This window comes from Hemiscyllium ocellatum (assembly GCF_020745735.1).
Source record: "Hemiscyllium ocellatum isolate sHemOce1 chromosome 38 unlocalized genomic scaffold, sHemOce1.pat.X.cur. SUPER_38_unloc_5, whole genome shotgun sequence".
Taxonomy (NCBI): Eukaryota; Metazoa; Chordata; class Chondrichthyes; order Orectolobiformes; family Hemiscylliidae; genus Hemiscyllium; species Hemiscyllium ocellatum.
Genome location: NW_026867523.1, coordinates 250,435 through 278,069, shown reverse-complemented (window position 1 = coordinate 278,069; position 27,635 = coordinate 250,435). Strand labels below are relative to the sequence as shown.

Genomic DNA, 27,635 nt, shown 5'->3' with positions numbered 1-27,635 from the left:
TTTCCAGATTATAGAAAGAGAGGGGTTCCTCTTTGGAAATTTCGGTTCTCAGAGTGGGGGTGTTGACCTTCACTTGGTAACACTCAATAATCCTGACAGATAATCACCGGTGATAAAAGGAGGCAAGTAGACAGAGCGGTTTCACTGTATTCAGAACCAATGCAAGGACACCAGAGTGATGCAGCACGGAAAACAGACCCTTCGGCCCAACCCAACCATACTGACCAGATATCCTAAACTAATCTAGTTCCATTTAGAGTCATACAGCACAGACAGAGACCCCTCGGCCCAACTTGTCTATGCTAACCAGAAATCAGAGATCGTCCCTCGCGCACCCAGGGAGAGCTGTCCATTCAACAAAACATTAGGGGTTTTGACGCAATGCTCTGGGTATCACAGAGGAGTTAATGAGAAAGGATAGCTGGGCCGGATAAGGACAGGGGTTTGGCCACGACCCATCATGCACCATGCGCCAGGTCAGAGGAAGCAGCCAAGTGCATTATTCCAGACAGAGGGTCTGACTGGAATAGTCAGGACTGGGAGACAACTGACCACAACACGCCCAGGGGGGACGACGGGAAACGTTGGACAAAGACGCAACATCAGGCTGCATTTATATAGTGCCCACCTTCAACTGCGCTGCACGGGTTACACAGAAATCCCACTCAGGCTCAGATCAAGAGGTCACTGTGAAAATGATCAAAACACTCCAAAGGGGGTTGGATGGGGTCAGAGAGATAGGGAGGGGGTGTAGGGGCTGGAAGGGGTTACAGAGATAGGGAGGGGGTGTAGGGGCTGGAGGGGGTTACAGGGATAGAGAATGGGGGTGTAGGGGGGTTACAGAGATAGGGAGGGGGTGGATGGGGTTACAGAGTTAAGGAGGGAGTGTAGGGACTAGAGGGGTTACAGAGATATGGAGGGGAGGTGTAGGGGCTGGAGGGGGGTGACAGATGGGGGGGGGGGGGAAGGGACTGGAAGGGGGTGAGAAAGATAGAGAGGAGTTCTAGGGGCTGAGGGGCGTGGGGGGTAGGGAGATGTTTCTGGAGGGGGTTACTGAGCAAGGTGATGGGAGCGTACCTGAGAAGTTGAGAGGATTGTGCAGATGTAACAAGGCGATGTCATGACTGTTGTCCTCAGCGTTGGGATCCAGGAAAGGTTTGTATCCGGAATGATAAACAATTGTATCAACCGAGCTGTGTATTCCCATCGTGGACTGTCGGATCGCTCCAGTGAACACTGTCCACTCACTGACAAAACGGTTCCTCCTGTAAACACCAACACAGGGTCAACGCCGCATCAATCCACACTCACACAGAGACAGGAAGGGGCTGGGAGGACAGACCTCAGCACTGACCCTCCGACAGCGTGGCACTCCCTCAGCACTGACCCTCCGACAGTGCGGCACTCCCTCAGCACTGACCCTCCGACAGTGCCCACTCCCTCAGCACTGACCCTCCGACAGTGCCCACTCCCTCAGCACTGACCCTCCGACAGTGCCCACTCCCTCAGCACTGACCCTCCGACAGTGCCCACTCCCTCAGCACTGACCCTCCGACAGTGCCCACTCCCTCAGCACTGACCCTCCGACAGTGCCCACTCCCTCAGCACTGAAACCCCTTCGCGCGGTCCCTCTCCTCCCTCTGAACCCCCCAGCAGGGTGACAGAGCTGAGACGTACTCTGGGAAGCAGTGAGCAGCTGTGACCACCCAGTCCTCGGTGATGATGGAGCCTCCACACATCGGGCTGCCTTCGAACCGCAGGCTCACTTGCCACGGCCACTTGCCCAGGATGGCGTGCTGCCCACCCACAATACGGTCACCCAGGAACTTACGCCTTCCACAGTCTGTGAGGGAGACAGACAGAGAGAGACACACACACACAGACAGAGAGAGAGAGACACACACAGACAGAGAGAGAGAGAGACACACACAGACAGCCATTATTCGGGGGATAATTGCACTGGACCAAAAACCAACAACAAATTAAACCAATTTAAACCGTGTATGTTTCACAAACTGATGGGAGACGTGTGGAAATGGATAAATACTCACCCTGACACTGTACTGTGAGGATAAGGTATCTCTTACACTCACTGGAGGTCAAACAGACAGTGAATTAGTTCATTATTTACAACCTGACAGTAACAGACACAATGTAAAACCACCGGCAAATACTCTCATCGCACGGAGCACAACTCTACAGTACTTCACCAATTCATTCAGTGTTATACAGGGACAGACCTGTCCCCACCAGTACTGTACCCCAGTGTTACACAGGGACAGACCAGTCCCCACCAGTACTGTACCCCAGTGTTATACAGGGACAGACCTGTCCCCACCGGCACTGTACCCCAGTGTTACACAGGGACAGACCTGTCCCCACCAGTACTGTACCCCAGTGTTATACAGGGACAGACCTGTCCCCACCAGTACTGTACCCCAGCGTTATACAGGGACAGACCTGTCCCCACCAGTACAGTACCCCAGCGTTATACAGGGACAGACCTGTCCCCACCAGTACAGTACCCCAGCGTTATACAGGGACAGACCTGTCCCCACCAGTACAGTACCCCAGTGTTATACAGTGACAGACCTGTCCCCACCAGTACTGTACCCCAGTGTTATACAGGGACAGGCCGGTCCCCACCAGTACTGTACCCCAGTGTTATACAGGGACAGGCCTGTCCCCACCAGTACTGTACCCCAGTGTTATACAGGGACAGGCCTGTCCCCACCAGTACTGTACCCCAGTGTTATACAGGGACAGACCTGTCCCCCACCGGCACTGTACCCCAGTGTGATACAGGGACAGGCCTGTCCCCACCGGCACTGTACCCCAGTGTGATACAGGGACAGGCCTGTCCCCACCAGTACTGTACCCCAGCGTTATACAGGGACAGGCCTGTCCCCACCGGTACTGTACCCCAGTGTTATACAGGGACAGACCTGTCCCCCACCAGTACTGTACCCCAGCGTTATACAGGGACAGGCCTGTCCCCACCGGTACTGTACCCCAGTGTGATACAGGGACAGGCCTGTTTAAACCTTTGGCCTTACCATGGTTGCAGAATGTCCTGAATGATTTGAGCAGTTGGAAGCAGCAGGGGATCTACACAGTAAAACTGAACGGACCCATTTGAGCCGGGCTTTCTGATGCGGGTCTCCGAGGAGCTGATCATCCTGAGAACAGAAAAATATCCATGTCATCAATTCACAAACAACGGGGTCACTGGCTGGGCCCCAGTGTTTATCGCCCCGTCCCCAGTTGCCCCCCTTGGGAAGGTGGGGGTGAGCTGCCTCCCTGACCCGCTGCAGCCCATGTGCTGGAGGGGAGACCCACAATGTCCCTGAGGGAGGGAATCCCTGGATTTTGATTTGATTTGTCGTCGCTTCTAAGTACAGTGAAAATTATGTACAGGCAGACCATGGTAAGCAAGGACAGACTGATCACAGGGTGAAAACCTCTTAGACACACACAGTGAGACATTCAGGTCCCACCACACAGAGCGTGCACAAGGCAAGATCATTATTAACAAGATATGCCTCATTTGGAGTTAGAGAGCTCTATTTGTCAGTTTAATAACAGCGGGGAAGCTGCTGTTCCTGAACCAGTTGGTGCGTGTTCAGGCTTCTGTCCCGTTTACCTGACGGAAGATGCTGTGGGAGGTGAACCCCAGCCTGCGATGGGCCTTTGAGGAGGGTTTGTCTGCCCTGCTGCAGCTGGGAGCCATGTTAGTGGAGTCAGTGGCTGGGAGGTTGGCTCCTGGGATGATCTGGGCTGTGCACACCACCTTCTACAGTCTCTCACTGTCCCTGTACCAGGCCGTGACGCCCCCAGGACAGTCACCTCTCAATGGTGCGGCTGGGGAAGTTGGTCAGGGCCCTTATGAAGGGCTTTTGCCCGAAACATTCAGTTCTCCTGCTTCCCGGGATGCTGCCCGACCTGCTGTGTTTTTCCAGCTCCACTCTAATCTAGACTCTGAATTCCAGCAGCTGCAGTAGCCTCTTCTGCCCAGAGGGTCCTTAAGGACAGGTCAAATTTCCTGAGCCGCCTGAGGGAATAGAGGCGTTTATTGCGCCATCTTGACCATCACATCAATGTGGGAAGACCAGGACAGATTTCTGGTTATCGTCACTCTGAGAAACGTGACACTGTCCGCCCTCTCCACCACCGCTCTGTCGATGTAGACAAGGAGGCTGCTCTCCTTCCCTCCTCCCTTTCTGAAGCCAACGAGCAGTTCTTCAGGTTTGACAGAGCGAGGTTGTTGGGCTGAGAGGTGGCAAATGGAGTTCAACGCAGCTAAACGTGAGGTGACGCACTTTGGGAAGAATAACAGGAAGGCAGAGTACTGGGTCAATGGAAAGATTCTTGGTGGTGTGGATGTGCAGAGGGATCTTGGAGTCTCATGTACATAAATCCCTGAAAGTTGCCGCCCAGGTGGACAGTGCTGTTAAGGAGGCATACGGTGTGTTAGGTTTCATTGGGAGAGGGATTGAGTTCCGGAACCACAATATCATGCTGCAACTGTACAAAACGCTGGTGTGGCCACACTTGGAATATTGTGTCCAGTTCTGGTCACCCCATTACAGGGAGGATGTGGAAAAGCTGCAGAGGAGATTTCCCAGGATGTTGCCTGGTCTGGAGGGAAGGTTTTATGAGGAAAGGCTGAGGGACTTGGGTCTGTTCTGATTGGAGAGAGGGTGGCTAAGGGGGGGATTTGATAGAGACGTACAAGATGATCAGAGGATTAGATCGGGTAGGCAGTGAGAGTCTCTTTCCTAGGATGATGATGGCAGCGTGTACGAGGGGACGTAGCTGCAAATTGAGGGGTGATAGATTTAAGACAGATGTCAGAGGCAGGTTCTTTATGCGTGGAATACCCTACCTGCTAAGGTAGTTAACCCCGCCTCATCAGGGAGATTTAAACAATCCTGAGATAAGCACATGGATGATGATGGGAGAGTGTAGGGGGATGGGCTGAGAATAGAACATAGAACATAGAAAAATACAGCGCAGTACAGGCCCTTCGGCCCTCGATGTTGCGCCGATCCAAGCCCACCTAACCTACACTAGCCCACTTTCCTCCATATGCCTATCCAATGCCCGTTTAAATGCCCATAAAGAGGGAGAGTCCACCACTGCTACTGGCAGGGCATTCCATGAACTCACGCCTCACTGAGTAAAGAATCTACCCCTAACATCTGTCCTATACCTACCTCCCCTTAATTTAAAGCTATGCCCCCTCGTAATATCTGACTCCATACGTGGAAATAGTTCCCAGGTCAGCACAACATCGAGGGCCGAAGGGCCTGTTCTGCGCTGTACTGTTCTATGTTCTCAGTGTACCACGTGCGGTTGCTCTCCCTTTGGGATTCTGACCCGGTAGTGTCCAATATCCGGTACCACCACAGCAGGACCTCACCGAGCGTGGAGATCTCATTTGTTTGGAATTTAGCGACAGAGTTCTGGGGGTACAGGGAGTGCAGTAGAGGGCTGGGGGACAGACCCTCAGAGGGTGGGCAGCGTCGCTCCAGTGGAGGAGGTGCAGTTCCCTATCCTCACGGATTGCGGATGTGAGTCAAGAAGATGAGGATCCAGCTGTAGGGGACAGAGCAGAGAGTCAGAGTTTTGGGATCAGCCTGAGGGAGGGAGGGGGGGCTAAATGGTGTTGAAGGTGGAGGTGTAGTCCAGGAGCAGGAGTCTCATGTAGGTGACCTTGTTGTCCAGATGTCCTGTGGATATGGTGCCCACTGTGGGCATGCTATGTCAGTGGGCAAGCTGCAGGGGCGTGAGTGAGGCTGGGAGACTGGAGTTGATGTGTCCATGACCAGCCCTCATCAAAGCACTGCAGGATTGAGGTCAGAGCCACTGGGTGGTGGGCATTAAAGGACATTACATGTGCTTTCTGAGGGACTGGGAAGTTGAGAACTAGCCACAGAGATGCACAGCACAGAAACAGACCCATCTGCCCACTCATCCATGCCAATCAGATATCCCATCCTAATCTAGCCCAACCTCCCAGCACCCAATCCCAATTCGGATACAGAACTGGCTCAAAGGTAGAAGACAGAGGGTGGTGGTGGAGGGTTGTTTTTCAGACTGGAGGCCTGTGACCAGTGGAGTGCCACAAGGATCGGTGCTGGGCCCCTCTACTTTGTCATTTACATAAATGATTTGGATGTGAGCATAAGAGGTACAGTTCGTAAGTTTGCAGATGACACCAAAATTGGAGGTGTAGTGGACAGCGAAGAGGGTTACTTCAGATTACAGCAGGATCTGGACCAGATGGGCCAATGGGCTGAGAAGTGGCAGATGGAGTTTAATTCAGATAAATGCGAGGTGCTGCATTTTTGGAAAGCAAATCTTAACAGGACTTATCCACTTAATGGTAAGGTCCTAGGGAGTGTTGCTGAACAAAGAGACCTTGGAGTGCAGGTTCATAGCTCCTTGAAAGTGGAGTCGCAGGTAGATAGGATAGTGAAGGCAGTGTTTGGTATGCTTTCCTTTATTGGTCAGAGTATGGAGTACAGGAGTTGGGAGGGTCATGTTGCGGCTGTACAGGACATTGGTTAGGCCACTGTCGGAATATTGCATGCAATTCTGGTCTCCTTCCTATCGGAAAGATGTTGTGAAACTTGAAAGGGTTCAGAAAAGATTTACAAGGATGTTGCCAGGGTTGGAGGGTCTGAGCTACAGGGAGAGGCTGAACAGGCTGGGGCTGTTTTCCCTGGAGCGTCGGAGGCTGAGGGGTGACCTTATAGAGGTTTATAAAATCATGAGGGGGACATGGAGAGGGTAAATAGACAAGGTCTTTTCCCCCTGGGGTGGGGGGAGTCCAGAACTAGAGGGGCATAGGTTTAGGGTGAGAGGGGAAAGATATAAAAGGGACCTAAGGGGCAACGTTTTCCCCCAGAGGGTGGTACGTGTATGGAATGAGCTGCCAGAGGAAGTGGTGGGGGCTGGTACAATTGCAACATTTAAGAGGCATCTGGATGGGGACATGGATAGGGAGGGGTTAGAGGGATATGGGCCGGGTGCTGGCAGGTGGGACTAGATTGAGTTGGGATATCTGGGTCAGCATGGATGGGGTGGACCGAAGGGTCTGTTTCTGTGCTGTATATCTCGATAACCCTACGCTGGTCTTTGTGAAGTAGGTGGGGACTCTGGTTTGGAGGAGGGAGTGGTTGAAGATGTCAGTGAATATCTCTGGCCATCAGTCCACAGGGTGCTTGGCTGGGAACAGACCGGACCTGTGGCTGGTGTCGGTCAACTCCCAGGAAGGTCAGTCTGAGGTGTGCAGCGGTGACCGAGGGGACAGGTGTGTCTGGGGACTGTGGGGGTATTGACCCAGCCTCACTGAAGGAACGGCCGATAGATTTCCAGGTCGGGATGGGGAGGGGCTCGGAGGGGAACTTGCAGGGGGTGGGGTTCCCATGTACCTGCTGCCCCTTGTCCTTCCAGATGGAAGGGGCCGTGGGTTTGGAAGGTGCTGCCTGAGGGTCTTTGGTGAGTTTCTGCAGAGCATCTTGTAGCTGGTACAACACTGCTGTTACTGAGGGGGGGGGGGGGGGGGAGGGAGGGGATGGTACACACTGCTGTTACTGAGGGGGGGAGGGAGGGGATGGTACACACTGCTGTTACTGAGGGAGGGGTGGGGGGAGGGAGGGGATGGTACACACTGCTGTTACTGAGGGGGTGGGGGAGGGGATGGTACACACTGCTGTTACTGAGGGGGGTGGGGGGGATGGAGGGGATGGAACACACTGCTGTTACTGAGGAGGGGGTGGGGGGGAGGGAATGGTACACACTGCTGTTACTGAGGGGGGGTGGGGGGTGTGAGTGAGGGGATGTTTGTGGGTGTGGGGCCGGGGGCCGCTGTGTCCCTGGATGGTGTGGAGCTTCTCGAGTGTTGTTGGAGCTGCCCCCACCCAGGGGCAAGTGGGGAGTATTCCCTCCCCCCTCCTGCCTTGGGCCTTGTCGATGGAGGGGACAGGCTTTGGGGGGAGTCAGGAGGGGAGTCACTCGCTGCAGGATTCCCAGCCTCTGACCTGCTCTTGGAGCCGCTGGGTTGAGGTGGTGGGTCCTGGTGAGTTTCTGGTCAGTGGTGACCCCCAGGATGTTCCCAGGACTTGAACAGCAAGGGGAACTCTGGTCTGACATTGGAAACTGCGATTCTTAACGATGCAAATGGACAACAGCAAATTATCTCAAAACCTAACACCAGGCCGTGGACAGAGATATCAGGGAGAGGTGACAGGTCAGTCTTTAAAAGGAGCAAGCTGAGGGTTACAGAGATAGGGAGGGGGGTGTAGGGGCTGGAGGGGGGTAATGGGTGGCATTTGTTGGGGGTGAATGTGGGGGTGGGGATGGATGGTTTGCCAATCCTCAGTGATCAGACTCACCTGATGAAGCCCATCTGCTGACAAGCGAGGTGTGCGACATCGTCATTGACCTGCGAGGAACATACCACCCTCCACACGTCTGCCTCAGGGTCATACACTGACAAATGGGAGTCTGCATTGACCTGAACTTAAAGCCAAAACGAGAGACTGTGAGACACAGGAATGAGCCACTTCGCCAAATGCTGCACAACACCAGCCTTCAGCCCCCTCCCCACTGTTAGCAGCCTCCCCTCTCCTCCCCATCACACCCTCCCTCCTGGGTTTCTCCAAATCCCCCACACCATTCATATCAACAATTCACCGAGAACACTTCAGCAGGATCTAACTGAGGGATACGGAGACTGGAACTGTGCACGGTGCTCCGAGTGTGGGTCTGACTGAGGGATACGGAGACTGGAACTGTGCACGGTGCTCCGAGTGTGGGTCTAACGGAGGGATACGGAGACTGGAACTGTGCACGGTGCTCCGAGTGTGGGTCTAACGGAGGTGATCCAGCCTCGATCTCTTGAGCTTACCATTGTAAAGGTCGAATTCTGCTTTCTTCACATAAGTCACTGAAACAGATCAAGACTGGACATTATTCCATGTCAGTACCAACTCCCCAATCCAAACATATCTGCTCATCCCCAACTCCTCTCACTGCTCCTCCCCATGCCCAAATTTACAGTCCATTCCCGTTCACCAGTCACCCAGTCCATCCCATCCCCCTATCTCTCTAACCCTCCCATCTCTCTAACCCCCCCACACCCCCTCCCTATTTCTCTAACCCCCCTACACCCGCACCCTATTTCTCTAACCCCCACTATACCCCCTCCCTGTCTCTCTAACACCCCATCTCTCTAAACCCCCCCATGTCTCTAACCCCCCCCTTACAGCCCCTCCCTAACTCTCTAACCCTCCCACACACATCCTCCCTATGTCTCTAACACCCCTACACCTCCTCCCTATCTCGCTAACCCCTCCCATCTCACCAACCCCCCCACACCCCCTCCTTATCCCTGTAACCCCCTTCAGCCCCTAAACACCCTCCCTGTCTCAGTAACCCCCTCCAGCCCCTACACCCCCTCCCTGTCTCTGTAAACCCCTCCAGCCCCTACACCCCCTCCCTGTCTCTGTAAACCCCTACACCCCCTCCCTGTCTCTGTAAACCCCTACACCCCCTCCCTGTCTCTGTGACCCCCTCCAGCCCCTACACCCCCTCCCTGTCTCTGTGACCCCCTCCAGCCCCTACACCCCCTCCCTGTCTCTGTAACCCCCTCCAGCCCCTACACCCCCTCCCTGTCTCTGTGACCCCCTCCAGCCCCTACACCCCCTCCCTGTCTCTGTGACCCCCTCCAGCCCCTACACCCCCTCCCTGTCTCTGTGACCCCCTCCAGCCCCTACACCCCCTCCCTGTCTCTGTAACCCCCTCCAGCCCTACACCCCCTCCCTATCTATATCTGTCACCCCCTCCAGCCCCTACACCCCCTCCCTATCTCTGTAACTCCCTACACCCCCTCCCTATCTCTGTAACCCCCTCCAGCCCCTCCCTATCTGTCTCTGTGACCCCCTCCAGCCCCTACACCCCTCCCTATCGGTCTCTGTCACCCCCTCCAGCCCCTCCACCCCCTCCCTGTCTCTGTGACCCCTCCAGCCCCTCCCTATCTGTCTCTGTGACCCCCTCCAGCCCCGACACCCCTCCCTATCGGTCTCTGTCACCCCCTCCAGCCCCTCCACCCCCTCCCTGTCTCTGTGACCCCCTCCAGCCCTACACCCCCTCCCTGTCTCTGTGACCCCTCCAGCCCCTACACCCCCTCCCTATCTATATCTGTCACCCCTCCAGCCCCTACACCCCCTCCCTATCTATATCTGTCACCCCCTCCAGCCCCTACACCCCCTCCCTATCTATATCTGTCACCCCCTCCCGCCCCCACACCCCCTCCCTATCTATATCTGTCACCCCCTCCAGCCCCTACACCCCTCCCTATCTATATCTGTCACCCCCTCCAGCCCCTACACCCCCTCCCTATCTATATCTGTCACCCCCTCCAGCCCCTACACCCCCTCCCTATCTATATCTGTCACCCCTCCAGCCCCTACACCCCCTCCCTGTCTCTGTGACCCCCTCCAGCCCCTACACCCCCTCCCTGTCTCTGTGACCCCCTCCAGCCCCTACACCCCCTCCCTATCTCTGTAACCCCCTCCAGCCCCTACACCCCCTCCCTATCTATATCTGTCACCCCCTCCAGCCCCTACACCCCCTCCCTATCTATATCTGTCACCCCCTCCAGCCCCTACACCCCCTCCCTATCTATATCTGTCACCCCCTCCAGCCCCTACACCCCCTCCCTATCTCTGTAACTCCCTACACCCCCTCCCTATCTCTGTAACCCCCTCCAGCCCCTCCCTATCTGTCTCTGTGACCCCCTCCAGCCCCTACACCCCTCCCTATCGGTCTCTGTCACCCCCTCCAGCCCCTCCACCCCCTCCCTATCCCTGTAACCCCCTCCACCCCCTCCCTATCCCTGTAACCCCCTACACCCCCTCCCTATCTCTGTAACCCCCTCCAGCCCCTACACCCCCTCCCTATCTATATCTGTCACCCCCTCCAGCCCCTACACCCCCTCCCTGTCTCTGTGACCCCCTCCAGCCCCTACACCCCCTCCCTGTCTCTGTGACCCCCTCCAGCCCCTACACCCCCTCCCTATCTCTGTAACCCCCTCCAGCCCCTACACCCCCTCCCTATCTATATCTGTCACCCCCTCCAGCCCCTACACCCCCTCCCTATCTATATCTGTCACCCCCTCCAGCCCCTACACCCCCTCCCTATCTATATCTGTCACCCCCTCCAGCCCCTACACCCCCTCCCTATCTCTGTAACTCCCTACACCCCTCCCTATCTCTGTAACCCCTCCAGCCCCTCCCTATCTATATCTGTCACCCCCTCCAGCCCCTACACCCCCTCCCTATCACTAACTCCCTACACCCCCTCCCTATCTCTGTAACCCCCTACACCCCTCCCTATCTGTCTCTGTGACCCCTCCAGCCCCTCCCTATCTGTCTCTGTGACCCCCTCCAGCCCCTCCACCCCTCCCTATCGGTCTCTGTCACCCCCTCCAGCCCCTCCACCCCTCCCTATCGGTCTCTGTCACCCCCTCCAGCCCCTCCACCCCCTCCCTATCCCTGTAACCCCCTCCAGCCCCTCCACCCCCTCCCTATCCCTGTAACCCCCTCCAGCCCCTCCACCCCCTCCCTATCCCTGTAACCCCCTACACCCCCTCCCTATCTCTGTAACCCCCTCCAGCCCCTACACCCCCTCCCTATCTATATCTGTCACCCCCTCCAGCCCCTACACCCCTCCCTATCACTAACTCCCTACACCCCCTCCCTATCTCTGTAACCCCCTACACCCCCTCCCTATCTGTCTCTGTGACCCCTCCAGCCCCTCCCTATCGGTCTCTGTCACCCCCTCCAGCCCCTCCACCCCTCCCTATCGGTCTCTGTCACCCCCTCCAGCCCCTCCACCCCTCCCTATCGGTCTCTGTCACCCCCTCCAGCCCCTCCACCCCCTCCCTATCCCTGTCACCCCCTCCAGCCCCTCCACCCCCTCCCTATCCCTGTCACCCCCTCCAGCCCCTCCACCCCCTCCCTATCCCTGTCACCCCTCCAGCCCCTACACCCCCTCCCTATCCCTGTCACCCCCTCCAGCCCCTACACCCCCTCCCTATCCCTGTCACCCCCTCCAGCCCCTACACCCCCTCCCTATCCCTGTCACCCCCTCCAGCCCCTACACCCCCTCCCTATCCCTGTCACCCCCTCCAGCCCCTACACCCCCTCCCTATCTCTGTCACCCCCTCTAGCCCCTACACCCCCTCCAGCCCCTACACCCCCTCCCTATCCCTGTAACCCCGCCCTCCCTCCATCCCAGGCCCTGGTCACTCACCCACGGCCCACACGGTAACAGCGGCTGTTCCGAGGAGGAAGACCATTGCCATGGTAACAGCTACCAGCCTGCCAAGCGGGGACCAGAGGCCTGAGGCCTTCCCAGGCCCGGCTTTCGGCCTAGCTGCAGGAGGAGGACAGGTCAGAGTTAGTCTTGGCGCCAATTGGAGTCCATTCGGCCCATCCAGTCCGTGCAGCCACTCAGATCCTGTCTGATTTGATCGCCCTCACCTCTTGAACTCCCCCACCTGGATTTAAAATCTCGGCCTTCAATCTTCAGCCCCGACAGCCCTCTGCAGGAAAGTTTTCCAAATACTCCGACAGTCTATTCCCATTTACCAGTCACCCAGTCCATCCCCTCCCTATCTCTAACCCCCTCCATCCCCTCCCAATCTCTGAAAACCCCTTCAGCCCCTACACCCCCTCCCTATCTCTGTAACCCCCTCCAGCCCCTGCACCCCCTCCCTATCTCTGTAACCTCCTCCAGCCCCTGCACCCCCTCCCTATCTCTGTAACCCCCTCCAGCCCCTGCACCCCCTCCCTATCTCTGTAACCCCCTCCAGCCCCTACACCCCCTCCCTATCTCTGCAAGAGCAGAAATTTCACGCCATCCCAGTTTGGGAAGTTTGGGTTGAGGAGGGGCAGATGGAGTTTAATTTGAATAAATGTGAGGGGTTGTATTCTGGGAAAACACACCGGGCCGGGGCTTATACAGTTAATGGTGGTGCCCTGGGTGACAGAGGGACCCAGGGGTTCAGGGACAGAATCCCTTTGGAGTCTGTCACATACAGACCGGGGTGGGGGTGACGAAGGGGTCTCACATCCTCCCCTTCATCGCTCAGCCCTTTGAGTGTAGGAGTTGGGAACGTCATGTTGGGGTTGTACAGGACATTGGGGAGGTCCCTTCTGGAATACTGTGTCCAGTTCCGGTCTCCCTGTTACAGGAAGGATATTATTAACCTGGGGAGGGTTCCGGAGAGATTTCCCGGGATGTTGCCGGGAATGGGAGGGTGGGAGTTATAACGAAAGGCTGGATAGGCTGGGAGATTTCTCACTGATCCTGACCCTGCTGTACGCTGCGATAACTTCCTCCACTACTTTTGCTTTGGAGAGGGTTTTCGGGAGCAGCACATTGTGGAACTGACGAGAGAGCAGGTTATACAGAAAATACTCAACACAAACAAACATTACAGAAACCCAAAAGAAATAAATGTCTTCCCTAAACAAGGGGGGTGGGGGATGGGGGGGGGATGGGGGAGGGATAAAGAGAGCAGGTTATATTAAATTGGAGATTGTTTTTCAGACTGGAGGCCTGTGACCAGTGGAGTGCCACAAGGATCGCTGCTGGGCCCTCTACTTTTTGTCATTTACATAAATGATTTGAATGCGAGCATAAGAGGTACAGTTAGTAAGTTTGCAGATGACACCAAAATTGGAGGTGTAGTGGACAGCGAAGAGGGTTACCTCAGATTACAGCAGGATCTGGACCAGATGGGCCAATGGGCTGAGAAGTGGCAGATGGAGTTTAATTCAGATAAATGCGAGGTGCTGCATTTTGGGAAAGCAAATCTTAGCAGGACTTATCCACTTAATGGTAAGGTCCTAGGGAGTGTTGCTGAACAAAGAGACCTTGGAGAGCAGGTTCATAGCTCCTTGAAAGTGGAGTCGCAGGTAGATAGGATAGTGAAGGCAGTGTTTGGTATGCTTTCCTTTATTGGTCAGAGTATTGAGTACAGGAGTTGGGAGGGTCATGTTGCGGCTGTACAGGACATTGGTGAGGCCACTGTTGGAATATTGTGTGCAATTCTGGTCTCCTTCCTATCGGAAAGATGTTGTGAAACTTGAAAGGGTTCAGAAAAGATTTACAAGGATGTTCCCAGGGTTGGAGGGTCTGAGCTACAGGGAGAGGCTGAACAGGCTGGGGCTGTTTTCCCTGGAGCGTCGGAGGCTGAGGGGTGACCTTATAGAGGTTTATAAAATCATGAGGGGCATGGAGAGGGTAAATAGACAAAGTCTTTTCCCCCTGGGGTGGGGGAGTCCAGAACTAGAGGGGCATAGGTTTAGGGTGAGAGGGGAAAGATATAAAAGGGACCTAAGGGGCAACTTTTTCACAGAGGATGGTACGTGTATGGGATGAGCTGCCAGAGGAAGTGGTGGAGGCCGGTACAATGACAGCATTTAAGAGGCATCTGGATGGGGACATGAATAGGAAGGGGTTAGAGGGATATGGGCCGGGTGCTGGCAGGTGGGACTGGATTAGGTTAGGATATCTGCATGCTATTTCCGTGCTGCGCGACTGTGTTAAAGCAGAGAATGACCGCCGGATTCGGAGAGACAGAGGGATGGGGGCGTTTTGAGTCTCACACAGGTTCGTATGCAGAGGCAGCGAGGAACCGCGGAGGCTCACGGGAGAGGGAAGCAGGTGGAGAGGTTACGTTTCAGCGATGGAGGGCAGAGGGGAGACCACATCTCAAACAGCCTGCATAGACTTGCAGCTCTTACTGAGACACTGTGAATAAGCCGGAGGTGATCCGAGAGAGGTCTGTACGGATTAATTCCTGGAATGTGACTGAGATCTCTTTTCTGTGATGGGTTTGTTTTGGCTGGAGTTTGGGGGTGAGGGCGGATGACCCAGACCCTGAACCATTAATTCCCACCTCTCTCTCTCTCTCCCCTGTCCACCCTCTCCATGTCTGTAACACTGTATTCTGCAAACTGTTACCTGACGCACTCTGTCGGGCACGATCCACCTTTATACCACGTAACGCACCGTATCCCAGTGCGGCAACAGCCAGTCAATCGATTAATCAACAGGGATGGGGGTGGGAGTCAGGATGGGTGACACAGCGGTTCAGTGGTTAGCACAGCTGCCTCCCAGCGCCAGAGACCCCGGTTCGATCCCACCCTCGGACGACTGTCTGTGTGGGGTTTACACATTCTCCCCGTGTCTGTGTGGGTTTCCTCCCACAGTCCAAAGATGTGCAGGTCAGGGTGGATTTGTCATGGGGAATTGTCCCATAGTGCCCAGGGATGTGCAGGTTAGGGTGGGTTGGCCATGGGAAATTGTCCCATAGTGCCCAGGGATGTGTAGGTTAGGGTGGGTTGGCCATGGGAAATTGTCCCATAGTGTCCAGGGATGTGCAGGTTAGGGTGGGTTGGCCATGGGAAATTGTCCCATAGTGTCCAGGGATGTGCAGGTTAGGGTGGGTTGGCCATGGGAAATTGTCCCATAGTGCCCAGGGATGTGCAGGTTTGGGTGGATTGGCCATGGGAAATTGTCCCATAGTGCCCAGGGATGTGCAGGTTTGGGTGGGCTGGCCATGGGAAATTGTCCCATAGTGCCCAGGGATGTGTAGGTTAGGGTGGGTTGGCCATGGGAAATTGTCCCATAGTGCCCAGGGATGTGCAGGTTAGGGTGGGTTGGCCGTGGGAAATTGTCCCATAGTGCCCAGGGATGTGCAGGTTAGGGTGGGTTGGCCGTGGGAAATTGTCCCATAGTATTAGGTGCATTAGTCAGAGGGAATTGGGACTGGGTGGGTTACTCTTTGAAGGGTCAGTGTGGACTTGTTGGGCCGAAGGGCCTGGTTCCATACTGTAGGAAATCTAATCTAAAGGATGTGTCCCTGTGTGGGTCACTCCCCTTCCCGTGTTCCCTGTTCCGAGAGAGGACACTGCACGGTCATGTGACCCAGATAGCAGACTGACTGACAGACATCGCTACCCATCGGCCGGAGTGACCTTTGACCAGTTTACATTCCTGACCGCGTAAGGTCATTGACATCACTGCGTTTCTCAGGGAATGGGACAGTCATCCCTCCCGACTCACAGGGCACTGTCAGCTCAGGGTACCCCACTCCCCTCACTCTGTCTGTCCGACTCCCGACCCCCACAGTGGGGCTGGATTAAAACCACCCCCTCAAAGTGTTCACCCCCCCTCCCTCCCCATCTCTGTAACCCCCCCTCCCCATCTCTGTAACCCCCCCCTCCAGCCCCTACACCCCCTCCCTATCTCTGTAACCCCCTCCAGCCCCTACACCCCCTCCCTATCTCTGTAACCCCATCCAGCCCCTACACCCCCTCCCCATCTCTGTAACCCCCCTCCCCATCTCTGTAACCCCCCTCTCCAGCCCCTACACCCCCTCCCTATCTCTGTAACCCCATCCAGCCCCTACACCCCCTCCCCATCTCTCTAACTTCCCTCCAACTCCGGACCCTTGAGTTTACCCGATGCCCGTCTCTCAGTCACTGGGGGCAGTGCCTTCAGCAGCCCAGGGTTGGGGAGGTGGGGTTCTGCGGTCTTTATGTGCATCCGTGCAAACGCTTGGATTGCATTGTCCGTCACCTGTGCTCGACATCGACCCCACAAACCCACCCCTGCCTCCCCCAGATTGGACTCTGGTTCAGATGCTGCCTGTTTATAAAGGCAGTGAAGCACCTTCGGGAGGTTTCCTGACTGTAGGCGCTAGATAAAGTCAGTCAGTCAGTAGAGCCCTGTGCTGTTGCACCCTGCATTGCTCCCTCCTGGACTGTCAGTGAGATCCCAGCGACAGTGAAAGGAGGACAGTTTTAATTACAAAACAGCTCTGATTCCTATCTCGAACAAAGCAACTTGTGTGAGCGAGAGAGAGAGAGAGAGAGAGAGAGAGACACCAGTATCTCAATACACCACCTTGCCTCCTGGTCAGGAAACACACACTCTCTCACACTGGGACACAGACACACAGACAATCCGTGGCCAAGTTGCATTGACCTAGCACCTAGCACCAGTTCAGGAGACCTTCAGGCCTCAGGGAAAAGGTCTGCCCACTCCTGCCACGCTGGCTCAGTGGTTAGCACTGCTGCATCACGGGGCCAGGGACCCGGGTTCAATCCCACCCTCAAAGATCAAGGAACATGACACTGCACTAACAGGCCGTTCAGCCCTTCAAGCCGGTGCTGAGCCAGATCCTCGATCTAAACCGGCACTGAAGAACAAAGAGCATTCCAGTGCAGAAACAACCCTCAGGGGACTGTCTGGGTGGAGTTTGCACATTCTCCCTGTGTCTGCGTGAGTTTCCTCCGGGTGCTCCGGTTTCCTCCCACAGTCCAGGGATGTACAGATTAGGGTGGATTGGCCATGGGAAATTGTCCCATAGTGCCCAGGGATGTACAGGTTAGGGTGGATTGGCCATGGGAAATTGTCCCATAGTGCCCAGGGATGTACAGGTTAGGGTGGATTGGCCATGGGAAATTGTCCCATAGTGCCCAGGGATGTACAGATTAGGGTGGATTGGCCATGGGAAATTGTCCCATAGTGCCCAGGGATGTACAGGTTAGGGTGGATTGGCCATGGGAAATTGTCCCATAGTGCCCAGGGATGTGCAGGTCAAGGTGGATTGGCCATGGGAAATTGTCCCATAGTGTCCAGGGATGTGCAGGTCAAGGTGGATTGGCCATGGGAAATTGTCCCATAGTGCCCAGGGATGTGCAGGTTAGGGTGGATCGGCCATGGGAAATTGTCCCATAGTGTCCAGGGATGTACAGGTTAGGGTGGATTGGCCATGGGAAATTGTCCCATAGTGTCCAGGGATGTACAGGTTCGGGTGGATCGGCCATGGGGAATGTGGGTTTACAGAGACCTTGTCTATTTACCCTATCCATGCCCCTCATGATTTTATAAACCTCTATAAGGTCACCCCTCAGCATCCGACATTCCAGGGAAAAAACTCCCAGCCTCTCGTTATAACTCCCACCCTCCCATTCCCGGCAACATCCTGGGAAATCTCTCCGGAACCCTCCCCAGGTTAATAATATCCTTCCTGTAACAGGGAGACCGGAACTGTACACAGTATTCCAGAAGGGACCTCCCCAATGTCCTGTACAACCCCAACATGACGTTCCCAACTCCTACACTCAAAGGGCTGAGCGATGAAGGGGAGGGTGTGAGACCCCTTCGTCACCCCCCTGTCTGTATGTGACACAGACTCCAAAGGGATTCTGTCCCTGAACCCCTAGTCCACCTATTCTTCAGGACTCCGATTCCCTGGGGTACGGTTTGAGTCCCACACACCCCTGGCCGGTGGGATTCCAATTCGATGAATCAATGTGGAATTGGAAGGTCATCTCAGGATGGTGACTGTGAAACTGACCCCCCGACAGTGCGGCGCTCCCTCAGCACCGACCCCCCGACAGTGCGGCGCTCCCTCAGCACCGACCCCCCGACAGTGCGGCGCTCCCTCAGCACCGACCCCTCGACAGTGCGGCGCTCCCTCAGCACCGACCCCCCGACAGTGCGGCGCTGCCTTGGTGCTGGGCATTGGAAATGTTGCAATGGGATGGAATGCTGATGGGCGATTGTTGGACAGAGATCGGGAATAACAGCCCCATTATATTAACAGACAGTCCAACTTTGCAGAGCCCTACGCATTAATTGTAACAGCTGAGGAGTTATAACTCTGACAAATGGAGTATAAACCTCTCAGGTCTTCAATGGGTTCCCAAAAGATTGACAAGGATGTTCCCAGGGTTGGAGGATCTGAGCTACAGGGAGAGGCTGAACAGGCTGGGGCTGTTTTCCCTGGAGTGTCGGAGGCTGAGGGGTGACCTTATAGAGGTTTATAAAATCATGAGGGGCATGGAGAGGGTAAATAGGCAAGGTCTTTTCCCCCTGGGGTGGGGGAGTCCAGAACTAGAGGGGCATAGGTTTAGGGTGAGAGGGGAAAGATATAAAAGAGATCTAAGGGGCAATTTTTTCATATAGAGGGTGGTACGTGTATGGGATGAGCTGCCAGAGGAAGTGGCGGAGGCCGGTACAATGACAGCATTTAAGAGGCATTTGGATTGGGACATGAATAGGGAGGGTTTGGAGGGAGAATGGCCGGACGCTGGCTGATGGGACTAGATTGGGTTAGGATATCTTGGTCAGCTTGCTATTTCCGTGCTGCGAGACTGTGTTAAAGCAGAGAATGACCGCCGGATTCGGAGAGACAGAGGGATGGGGGCGTTTTGAGTCTCACACAGGTTCGTATGCAGAGGCAGCGAGGAACCGCGGAGGCTCACGGGAGAGGGAAGCAGGTGGAGAGGTTACGTTTCAGCGATGGAGGGCAGAGGGGAGACCACATCTCAAACAGCCTGCATAGACTTGCAGCTCTTACTGAGACACTGAATAAGCCGGAGGTGATCCGAGAGAGGTCTGTACGGATTAATTCCTGGAATGTGACTGAGATCTCTTTTCTGTGATGGGTTTGTTTTGGCTGGAGTTTGGGGGTGAGGGCGGATGACCCAGACCCTGAACCATTAATTCTCTCTGCACCCTCTCCATGTCTGTAACACTGTATTCTACAAACTGTTACCTGATGCACTGTCGGACACGATCCACCTTTATACCACGTAACGCACCGTATCCCAGTGCGGCAACAGCCAATCAATCGATTAATCAACAGGGATGGGGGTGGGAGTCAGGATGGGTGACACGGCGGTTCAGTGGTCAGCACAGCTGCCTTCCAGCGCCAGCGACGCGGGTTCGATCCCACCCTCGGGCGACTGTGTGTGGGGTTTGCACGTTCTCCCCGTGTCTGCGTGGGTTTCCTCCGGGTGCTCCGGTTTCCTCCCACAGTCCAAAGATGTGCAGGTCAGGGTGGATTTGTCATGGGAAATTGTCCCATAGCGCCCAGGGATGTGCAGGTTAGGGTGGATTGGCCATGGGAAATTATCCCATAGTGCCCAGGGATGTGCAGGTTAGGGTGGATTGGCCATGGGAAATTGTCCCATAGTGCCCAGGGATGTGCAGGTTAGGGTGGGTTGGCCATGGGGAAATTGTCCCATAGTGCCCAGGGATGTGCAGGTTTGGGTGGGTTGGCCATGGGAAATTGTCCCATAGTGCCCAGGGATGTGCAGGTTTGGGTGGGTTGGCCATGGGAAATTGTCCCATAGTGCCCAGGGATGTGCAGGTTAGGGTGGGTTGGCCGTGGGAAATTGTCCCATAGTGCCCAGGGATGTGCAGGTTAGGGTGGATTGGCCATGGGAAATTGTCCCATAGTGCCCAGGGATGTGCAGGTTAGGGTGGGTTGGCCGTGGGAAATTGTCCCATAGTATTAGGTGCATTAGTCAGAGGGAATTGGGACTGGGTGGGTTACTCTTTGAAGGGTCAGTGTGGACTTGTTGGGCCGAAGGGCCTGTTTCCATACTGTAGGAAATCTAATCTAAAGGATGTGTCCCTGTGTGGGTCACTCCCCTTCCCGTGTTCCCTGTTCCGAGAGAGGACACTGCACGGTCATGTGACCCAGATAGCAGACTGACTGACAGACATCGCTACCCATCGGCCGGAGTGACCTTTGACCAGTTTACATTCCTGACCGCGTAAGGCCATTGACATCACTGCGTTTCTCAGGGAATGGGACAGTCATCCCTCCCGACTCACAGGGCACTGTCAGCTCAGGGTACCCCACTCCCCTCACTCTGTCTGTCCGACTCCCGACCCCCACAGTGGGGCTGGATTAAAACCACCCCCTCAAGCCCCTACACCCCCTCCCTATCCATCTCGGTAACCCCCCTCCAGCCCCTACACCCCCCTCCCTATCTCTGTAACCCCCCCCTCCAGCCCCTACACCCCCTCCCTATCTCTGTAACCCCCCCCTCCAGCCCCTACACCCCCTCCCTATCTGTCACCCCCTACACCCCCTCCCTATCTCTGTAACCCCCTCCAGCCCCTACACCCCCTCCCTATCTCTGTAACCCCCTCCAACTCCGGACCCTTGAGTTTACCCGATGCCCGTCTCTCAGTCACTGGGGGCAGTGCCTTCAGCAGCCCAGGGTTGGGGGGAGGGTTCTGGGGTCTTTATGTGCATCCGTGCAAACGCTTGGATTGCATTGTCCGTCACCTGTGCTCGATATCGACCCCACAAACCCACCCCTGCCTCCCCCAGATCGGACTCTGGTTCAGATGCTGCCTGTTTATAAAGGCAGTGAAGCACCTTCGGGAGGTTTCCTGACTGTAGGCGCTAGATAAAGTCAGTCAGTCAGTAGAGCCCTGTGCTATTGCACCCTGCATTGCTCCCTCCTGGACTGTCAGTGAGATCCCAGCGACAGTGAAAGGAGGACAGTTTTAATTACAAAACAGCTCTGATTCCTATCTCGAACAAAGCAACTTGTGTGAGCGAGAGAGAGAGAGAGAGAGAGAGACACCAGTATCTCAATACACCACCTTGCCTCCTGGTCAGGAAACACACACTCTCTCACACTAGGACACAGACACACAGACAATCCGTGGCCAAGTTGCATTGCCCTAGCACCTAGCACCAGTTCAGGAGACCCTCAGGCCTCAGGGAAAGGTCTGCCCACTCCTGCCACGCTGGCTCAGTGGTTAGCACTGCTGCATCACGGGGCCAGGGACCCGGGTTCAATCCCACCCTCAAAGATCAAGGAACATGACACTGCACTAACAGGCCGTTCAGCCCTTCAAGCCGGTGCTGAGCCAGATCCTCGATCTAAACCGGCACTGAAGAACAAAGAGCATTCCAGTGCAGAAACAACCCTCAGGGGACTGTCTGGGTGGAGTTTGCACATTCTCCCCGTGTCTGTGTGAGTTTCCTCCCAGTGCTCCGGTTTCCTCCCACAGTCCAGGGATGTGCAGGTTAGGGTGGATTGGCCATGGGAAATTGTCCCATAGTGCCCAGGGATGTGCAGATTAGGGGGAATTGGCCATGGGAAATTGTCCCATAGTGCCCAGGGATGTGCAGGTTAGGGTGGATTGGCCATGGGAAATTGTCCCATAGTGCCCAGGGATGTGCAGATTAGGGTGGATTGGCCATGGGAAATTGTCCCATAGTGCCCAGGGATGTGCAGATTAGGGGGAATTGGCCATGGGAAATTGTCCCATAGTGCCCAGGGATGTGCAGGTTAGGGTGGATTGGCCATGGGAAATTGTCCCATAGTACACAGGGATGTGCAGGTTAGGGTGGATTGGCCATGGGAAATTGTCGCAGAGTGCCCAGGGATGTGCAGGTTAGGGTCGGTTGGCCATGGGAAATTGTCCCATAGTGCCCAGGGATGTGCAGGTTAGGGTGGATTGGCCATGGGAAATTGTCCCATAGTGTCCAGGGATGTGCAGGTTAGGGTGGATTGGCCATGGGGAATTGTCCCATAGTGCCCAGGGATGTGCAGGTTAGGGTGGGTTGGCCATGGGAAATTGTCCCATAGTGCCCAGGGATGTGCAGGTTAGGGTGGGTTGGCCGTGGGAAATTGTCCCATAGTGCCCAGGGATGTGCAGGTTAGGGTGGATTGGCCATGGGGAATTCTCCCATCGTGCCCAGGGATGTGCAGGTTAGGGTGGGTTGGCCATGGGAAATTGTCCCATAATGCCCAGGGATGTGCAGGTTAGGGTGGATTGGCCATGGGAAAGGTGGGTTTACAGAGACCTTGTCTATTTACCCTCTCCATGCCCCTCATGATTTTATAAACCTCTATAAGGTCACCCCTCAGCATCCGACAATCCAGGGAAAAACTTCCAGCCTCTCCAGCCTTTCGTTATAACTCCCACCCTCCCATTCCCATCAACATCCCGGGAAATCTCTCCGGAACCCTCCCCAGTTTAATAATATCCTTCCTATAACAGGGTGACCGGAACTGGACACAGTATTCCAGAAGGGACCTCCCCAATGTCCTGTACAACCCCAACATGACGTTCCCAACTCCTACACTCAAAGGGCTGAGCAGTGAAGGGGAGGGTGTGAGACCCCTTCGTCACCGCCCCCCTGTCTGTATGTGACACAGACTCCAAAGGGATTCTGTCCCTGAACCCCTAGTCCACCTCTTCTTCAGGACTCCGATTCCCTGGGGTACGGTTTGAGTCCCACACCTCCCTGGCCGGTGGGATTCCAATTCGATGAATCAATGTGGAATTGGAAGGTCATCTCGGGATGGTGACTGTGAAACTGACCCTCGACAGTGCCCACTCCCTCAGCACTGACCCCCCGACAGTGCGGCGCTCCCTCAGCACCGACCCCCCGACAGTGCGGCGCTCCCTCAGCACCGACCCCCCGACAGTGCGGCGCTCCCTCAGCACCGACCCCCCGACAGTGCGGCGCTCCCTCAGCACCGACCCCCCGACAGTGCGGCGCTCCCTCAGCACCGACCCCCCGACAGTGCGGCGCTCCCTCAGCACCGACCCCCCGACAGTGCGGCGCTGCCTTGGTGCTGGGCATTGGAAATGTTGCAATGGGATGGAATGCTGATGGGCGATTGTTGGACAGAGATCGGGAATAACAGCCCCATTATATTAACAGACAGTCCAACTTTGCAGAGCCCTACGCATTAATTGTAACAGCTGAGGAGTTATAACTCTGACAAATGGAGTATAAACCTCTCAGGTCTTCAATGGGTTCCCAAAAGATTGACAAGGATGTTCCCAGGGTTGGAGGATCTGAGCTACAGGGAGAGGCTGAACAGGCTGGGGCTGTTTTCCCTGGAGCGTCGGAGGCTGAGGGGTGGCCTTACAGAGGTTTATAAAATCATGATGGGCATGGAGAGGGTAAATAGACAAGGCCTTATCCCCCTGGGGTGGGGGAGTCCAGAACTAGAGGGGCATAGGTTCAGGGTGAGAGGGGAAAGATATAAAAGAGACCTAAGGGGCAACGTTTCCCCCAGAGGGTGGTACGTGTATGGGATGAGCTGCCAGAGGAAGTGGTGGGGGCTGGTACAATGACAACATTTAAGAGGCATCTGAATGTGGACATGAATAGGAAGGGTTTGGGGGGATATGGGCCGGGTGCTGGCAGGTGGGACTAGATTGGGTTGGGATATCTGGGTCAGCATGGACGGGTTGAGCTGAAGGGTCTGTTTCTGTGCTGTTACAGCTCTGTGACTGTATGACTGACTGAAATTGGTGCTGTCTGCCTGGCAACAGCCCTCTGATTGGTCAGCGTGAAGTTTAACATGTCCGTGCACAGGAGTGAGATGGTGTGGGACTTGGGTGGACAGGGTCAGAGGTTACACAGCACCAGGTTATCGTCAAACAGGTTTATTTGAAATCACAAGCTTTCGGAGCACTGCCCCTTCAGCAGGTGACGTTTATTGGCCGAGTAATCAAAAGGTGATCCACGTGGTGGGAGTGCAGTCTCTGGTGATCTCTCTGCCCATCAACCCTCTCAGTGCCCTTCCCTCCCACCTCACCCGGCCAAGGGGCAGCGCTTCGAAAGCTTGTGATTTCAAATAAACCTGTTGGACTATAACCTGGTGCTCCGCGACTTCTGTCCGATGACTCCGTGACCCCTCAGATTCCAGGGAAAGTCGGAAAACTCAGCGAGGGGAGACTGGAGAACTCCCAAGTGTCTGACCTGACGTCCAGAGAGATGACTTAAGAGGGAGGGGAGGGGGGGACCAAAAAAAACGCAGAATCCAATCCCACCACGGCACCTCACGGTACTTAACATCCACTTCATAAAGTCTCAACTGGAAACCCGGCTCAGAGAGAGTTGGCACGCTCATAGGGGACAGCACAGAAACAGACCCTTCAGTCCAACCTGTCCATGCTAGCCAGATATCCCAACCCAATCTGGTCCCTCATCGATTGTTGTTAAAAACCCATCGAGTTCGCAAACGTCCCGGGGATGTCCATACGTGACTCCAGACCCACCGAGAGAGGGTTACTTGAGTCAAGCAGCCAACACCATCCTCACCAGCTGTGCCCCATCCCACAAAAGGAGGAGTAATCCCCAAGAAACGTTGGCGCAGCAGATCGTGAAGACAGCGCCTGGAACCCCGTCCTCCCGTGCCAGAGGGATGGAGGTTATAACCAGGGAGCGGAGGCTGGGCTGGACAAGACCACTCCTGGAGGGCCACGTGCGGTTTCGGGCTCCTGACTTGTGACTGGGCCCTGGAGGGAGGGGGTGCAGAGGGGGCTCACTCCGCAGAGTCGAGGGGCTCAGAGAGACGGAGTCACCTCAGAATGAGGGGAGGGGAGCTAACAGAAAGGTAGAAACTGATGGAGGGAGTCAATGTGATAGAAGCTGGGGGGGTGGGGGAAAAAGGGTTCCACTGGCTAGGGGTGGGGAACTGGAACGAGGGGGCACACCCTCAACATACTGGGGGGGTGGGGGGGATTGGGGAAGAGGGGGGGAAGCAGATTTCAGTCAGAACTGAGGAGGAACCTCAGCTCCAAGAGGGTTGGCAATATGTGGGATCCCCACCCAGTCAAAGCTTCCTCGTTGAAAGTTGATTGGTAGATTTTTGAACAGTGAAAGGATTAAGGGTTAGGGTGAGCGGGCAGGTGACTGGAGGGGAGTCCACAGAACGATCAGCCCTGATTTCGCTGAATGGTGGAACAGGCTCAGTGGGCTACTCCTAGTTAGAACATAGAAGAGTACAGCACAGAACAGGCCGTTCAGCCCATATAGTTCTTAAGGAAGAGAGAGAAAAAAAAAGGAGAGTAGCTCGACCTGAATGCGGATCAATGGGAGACTGAAACACCTGGGGAAAAGAGTGTGGAAATCCGACAGAGTTGCCGCTGGGATAACTTTGCATCTCGGTTCACAGTAAAAGGCAAAAGGCCTGTTGGAGGAAATGGTATACCAAGGGTCAGAGGTGAGCGAGCAGGAAGAAATAATTAAAGAAACATCCAGGATAAGATAACAGGTATCACATCCAACCTCACCCCGCTGGGCGAGAGTGGATGGGGTCAGATCAGGCTTCTCAAAAGCTCCACAACATTGGACCCAGAACACCGTACTTTCTAAACTCCAGTCAGAGAAATGACAGGAGAGACACAGACACAGACACACACACACACACTAGTGCCCTATTGAGGGTGAAATACATGGGATGGATTTCAGAGGACACATGGTAGAGACATACAGCACAGAAACAGACCCTTCAGCCCAACCCGTCCATGCCAACCCTAAATTAATCGAGTCTCCATTTGCCAGCATTTGGCCCCTATCCCTCCCTACCCATGTCCCAGTCCAGATGCCTCTTAAATGCTGTCATTGTACCACCCCCACCACTTCCTCTGGCAGCTCATTCCATACACATACCACCCTCTGGGGGGAAAAAGTTGCCCCTTAGGTCCCTTTCCCCCTCTCACCCTAAACCTATGCCCCTCTAGTTCTGGACTCCCCCACCCCAGGGGGAAAGGACCTTGTCTATTTACCCTCTCCATGCCCCTCGTGATTTTATAAAACCTCTATAAGGTCACCCCTCAGCCTCCGACGCTCCAGGGAAAACAGCCCCAACGTATCCATGAAAATCCCACAACATGGTCTTTATTTACTTCTCAATTCCTAAAACTTTCTCAACAGCAAACAAAAGACACACGTACCCTCCAGCTCGGTCATTATTTTGAAAACCGTTGAACAAAGCAGGGAGCTAGCAATGGCGGATATTCCCAGCTCCCAGATCAACAGACCGTCTGTCTTCAAAAACAGGTGAGCTGGAACAGAGAAATGAGAGAGTTTCAAAAGCAAACCATCCATCCAGCTTTTACAACCAATTTTAACATCTCCCACACCTTAGTTAAGCAGCTTACAAACTCTTTGATGAAAGGAAAACGCAGAAGGTTAACAAAGAGAAACTCACCTTCTATCAGTGACTCAGATCCAGCTAAATCCCAAACTTTTTCAAAACTTCAAAAAAAATGTTTCTGCGCTCCTACAGATTTCAGTAAAACTGACACCTCTCTCTCTCTGCAGTTCAACTTTACAATCACCTCCCCCCCACCCTCTCTCACTGCTCCTTTTCTCTCCCCCCCCCAAAGCTCAGCATGAACTCACCTTAACTAAGGCAAATGATCAGAGGTGGGAGGGAGCGAGTCACCAGCCAGTCAAACACACCCTCCCTCCCCCAGGTCAAAAGCAGCCAGGAGGCCATCCATTTAAAGCCACACAGATCCCTTCCACCTGTGTGGCTGCTCTGATTGTAACAGGGAAGTTCCTCATTAACCAGTGCAAGTGAAGCAGGAATTAATGTTATTTTTAATTTTGAGGAAGGGAGGGAGTTATTGGTGAGTCACAGCGTGTAGGGTTTGTAATCGCTGACCCATTCAGGAATGATTTGGAGATGCCAGTGTTGCACCGGGGTTCAGGAAGTTGAAAATTCAGGAGTGGAGCTGGGTTTATTTACCCCCCAACTCGGGAAGATGGGGATAAGCTGCCAATCCCACACCACACCAGGTTACAGTCCCACAGGGTAATTTGGAAGCACTAGCTTTCGGAACGCTGCTCCTTCATCAGGTACAGAGGAACCTCGATTATCCGAATTTCGGATTATCCGGACAAAATACTCCCCGTCGTGTCATTTGGATAATCGAGGTCCCTCTAGTGGGGCAGGATCGTAGGACACAGA

The 27,635-nt window shown here is 54.9% G+C and overlaps 1 protein-coding gene across 1 annotated transcript in view; it reads right to left on the bottom strand.

Annotated features, from left to right (window-relative positions):
* The window catches only part of hpn (hepsin), a 33,532-nt gene extending 6,560 nt beyond the window's left edge, over nucleotides 1–26,972 (bottom strand). Inside the window, exons 1-9 of the mRNA XM_060822227.1 lie at nucleotides 26,871–26,972; nucleotides 26,614–26,724; nucleotides 12,325–12,447; nucleotides 8,918–8,956; nucleotides 8,403–8,529; nucleotides 3,057–3,179; nucleotides 2,052–2,092; nucleotides 1,678–1,843; nucleotides 1,078–1,265 (exon numbers count right to left, since the gene is read on the bottom strand). Coding sequence (XP_060678210.1) covers nucleotides 1,078–1,265; nucleotides 1,678–1,843; nucleotides 2,052–2,092; nucleotides 3,057–3,179; nucleotides 8,403–8,529; nucleotides 8,918–8,956; nucleotides 12,325–12,447; nucleotides 26,614–26,629 — 823 coding nt within the window. The 5' untranslated portion in view covers nucleotides 26,630–26,724; nucleotides 26,871–26,972. The remainder of the gene's footprint in view (nucleotides 1–1,077; nucleotides 1,266–1,677; nucleotides 1,844–2,051; nucleotides 2,093–3,056; nucleotides 3,180–8,402; nucleotides 8,530–8,917; nucleotides 8,957–12,324; nucleotides 12,448–26,613; nucleotides 26,725–26,870) is intronic.
* Between the last annotated feature and the right edge of the window lie 663 nt (nucleotides 26,973–27,635).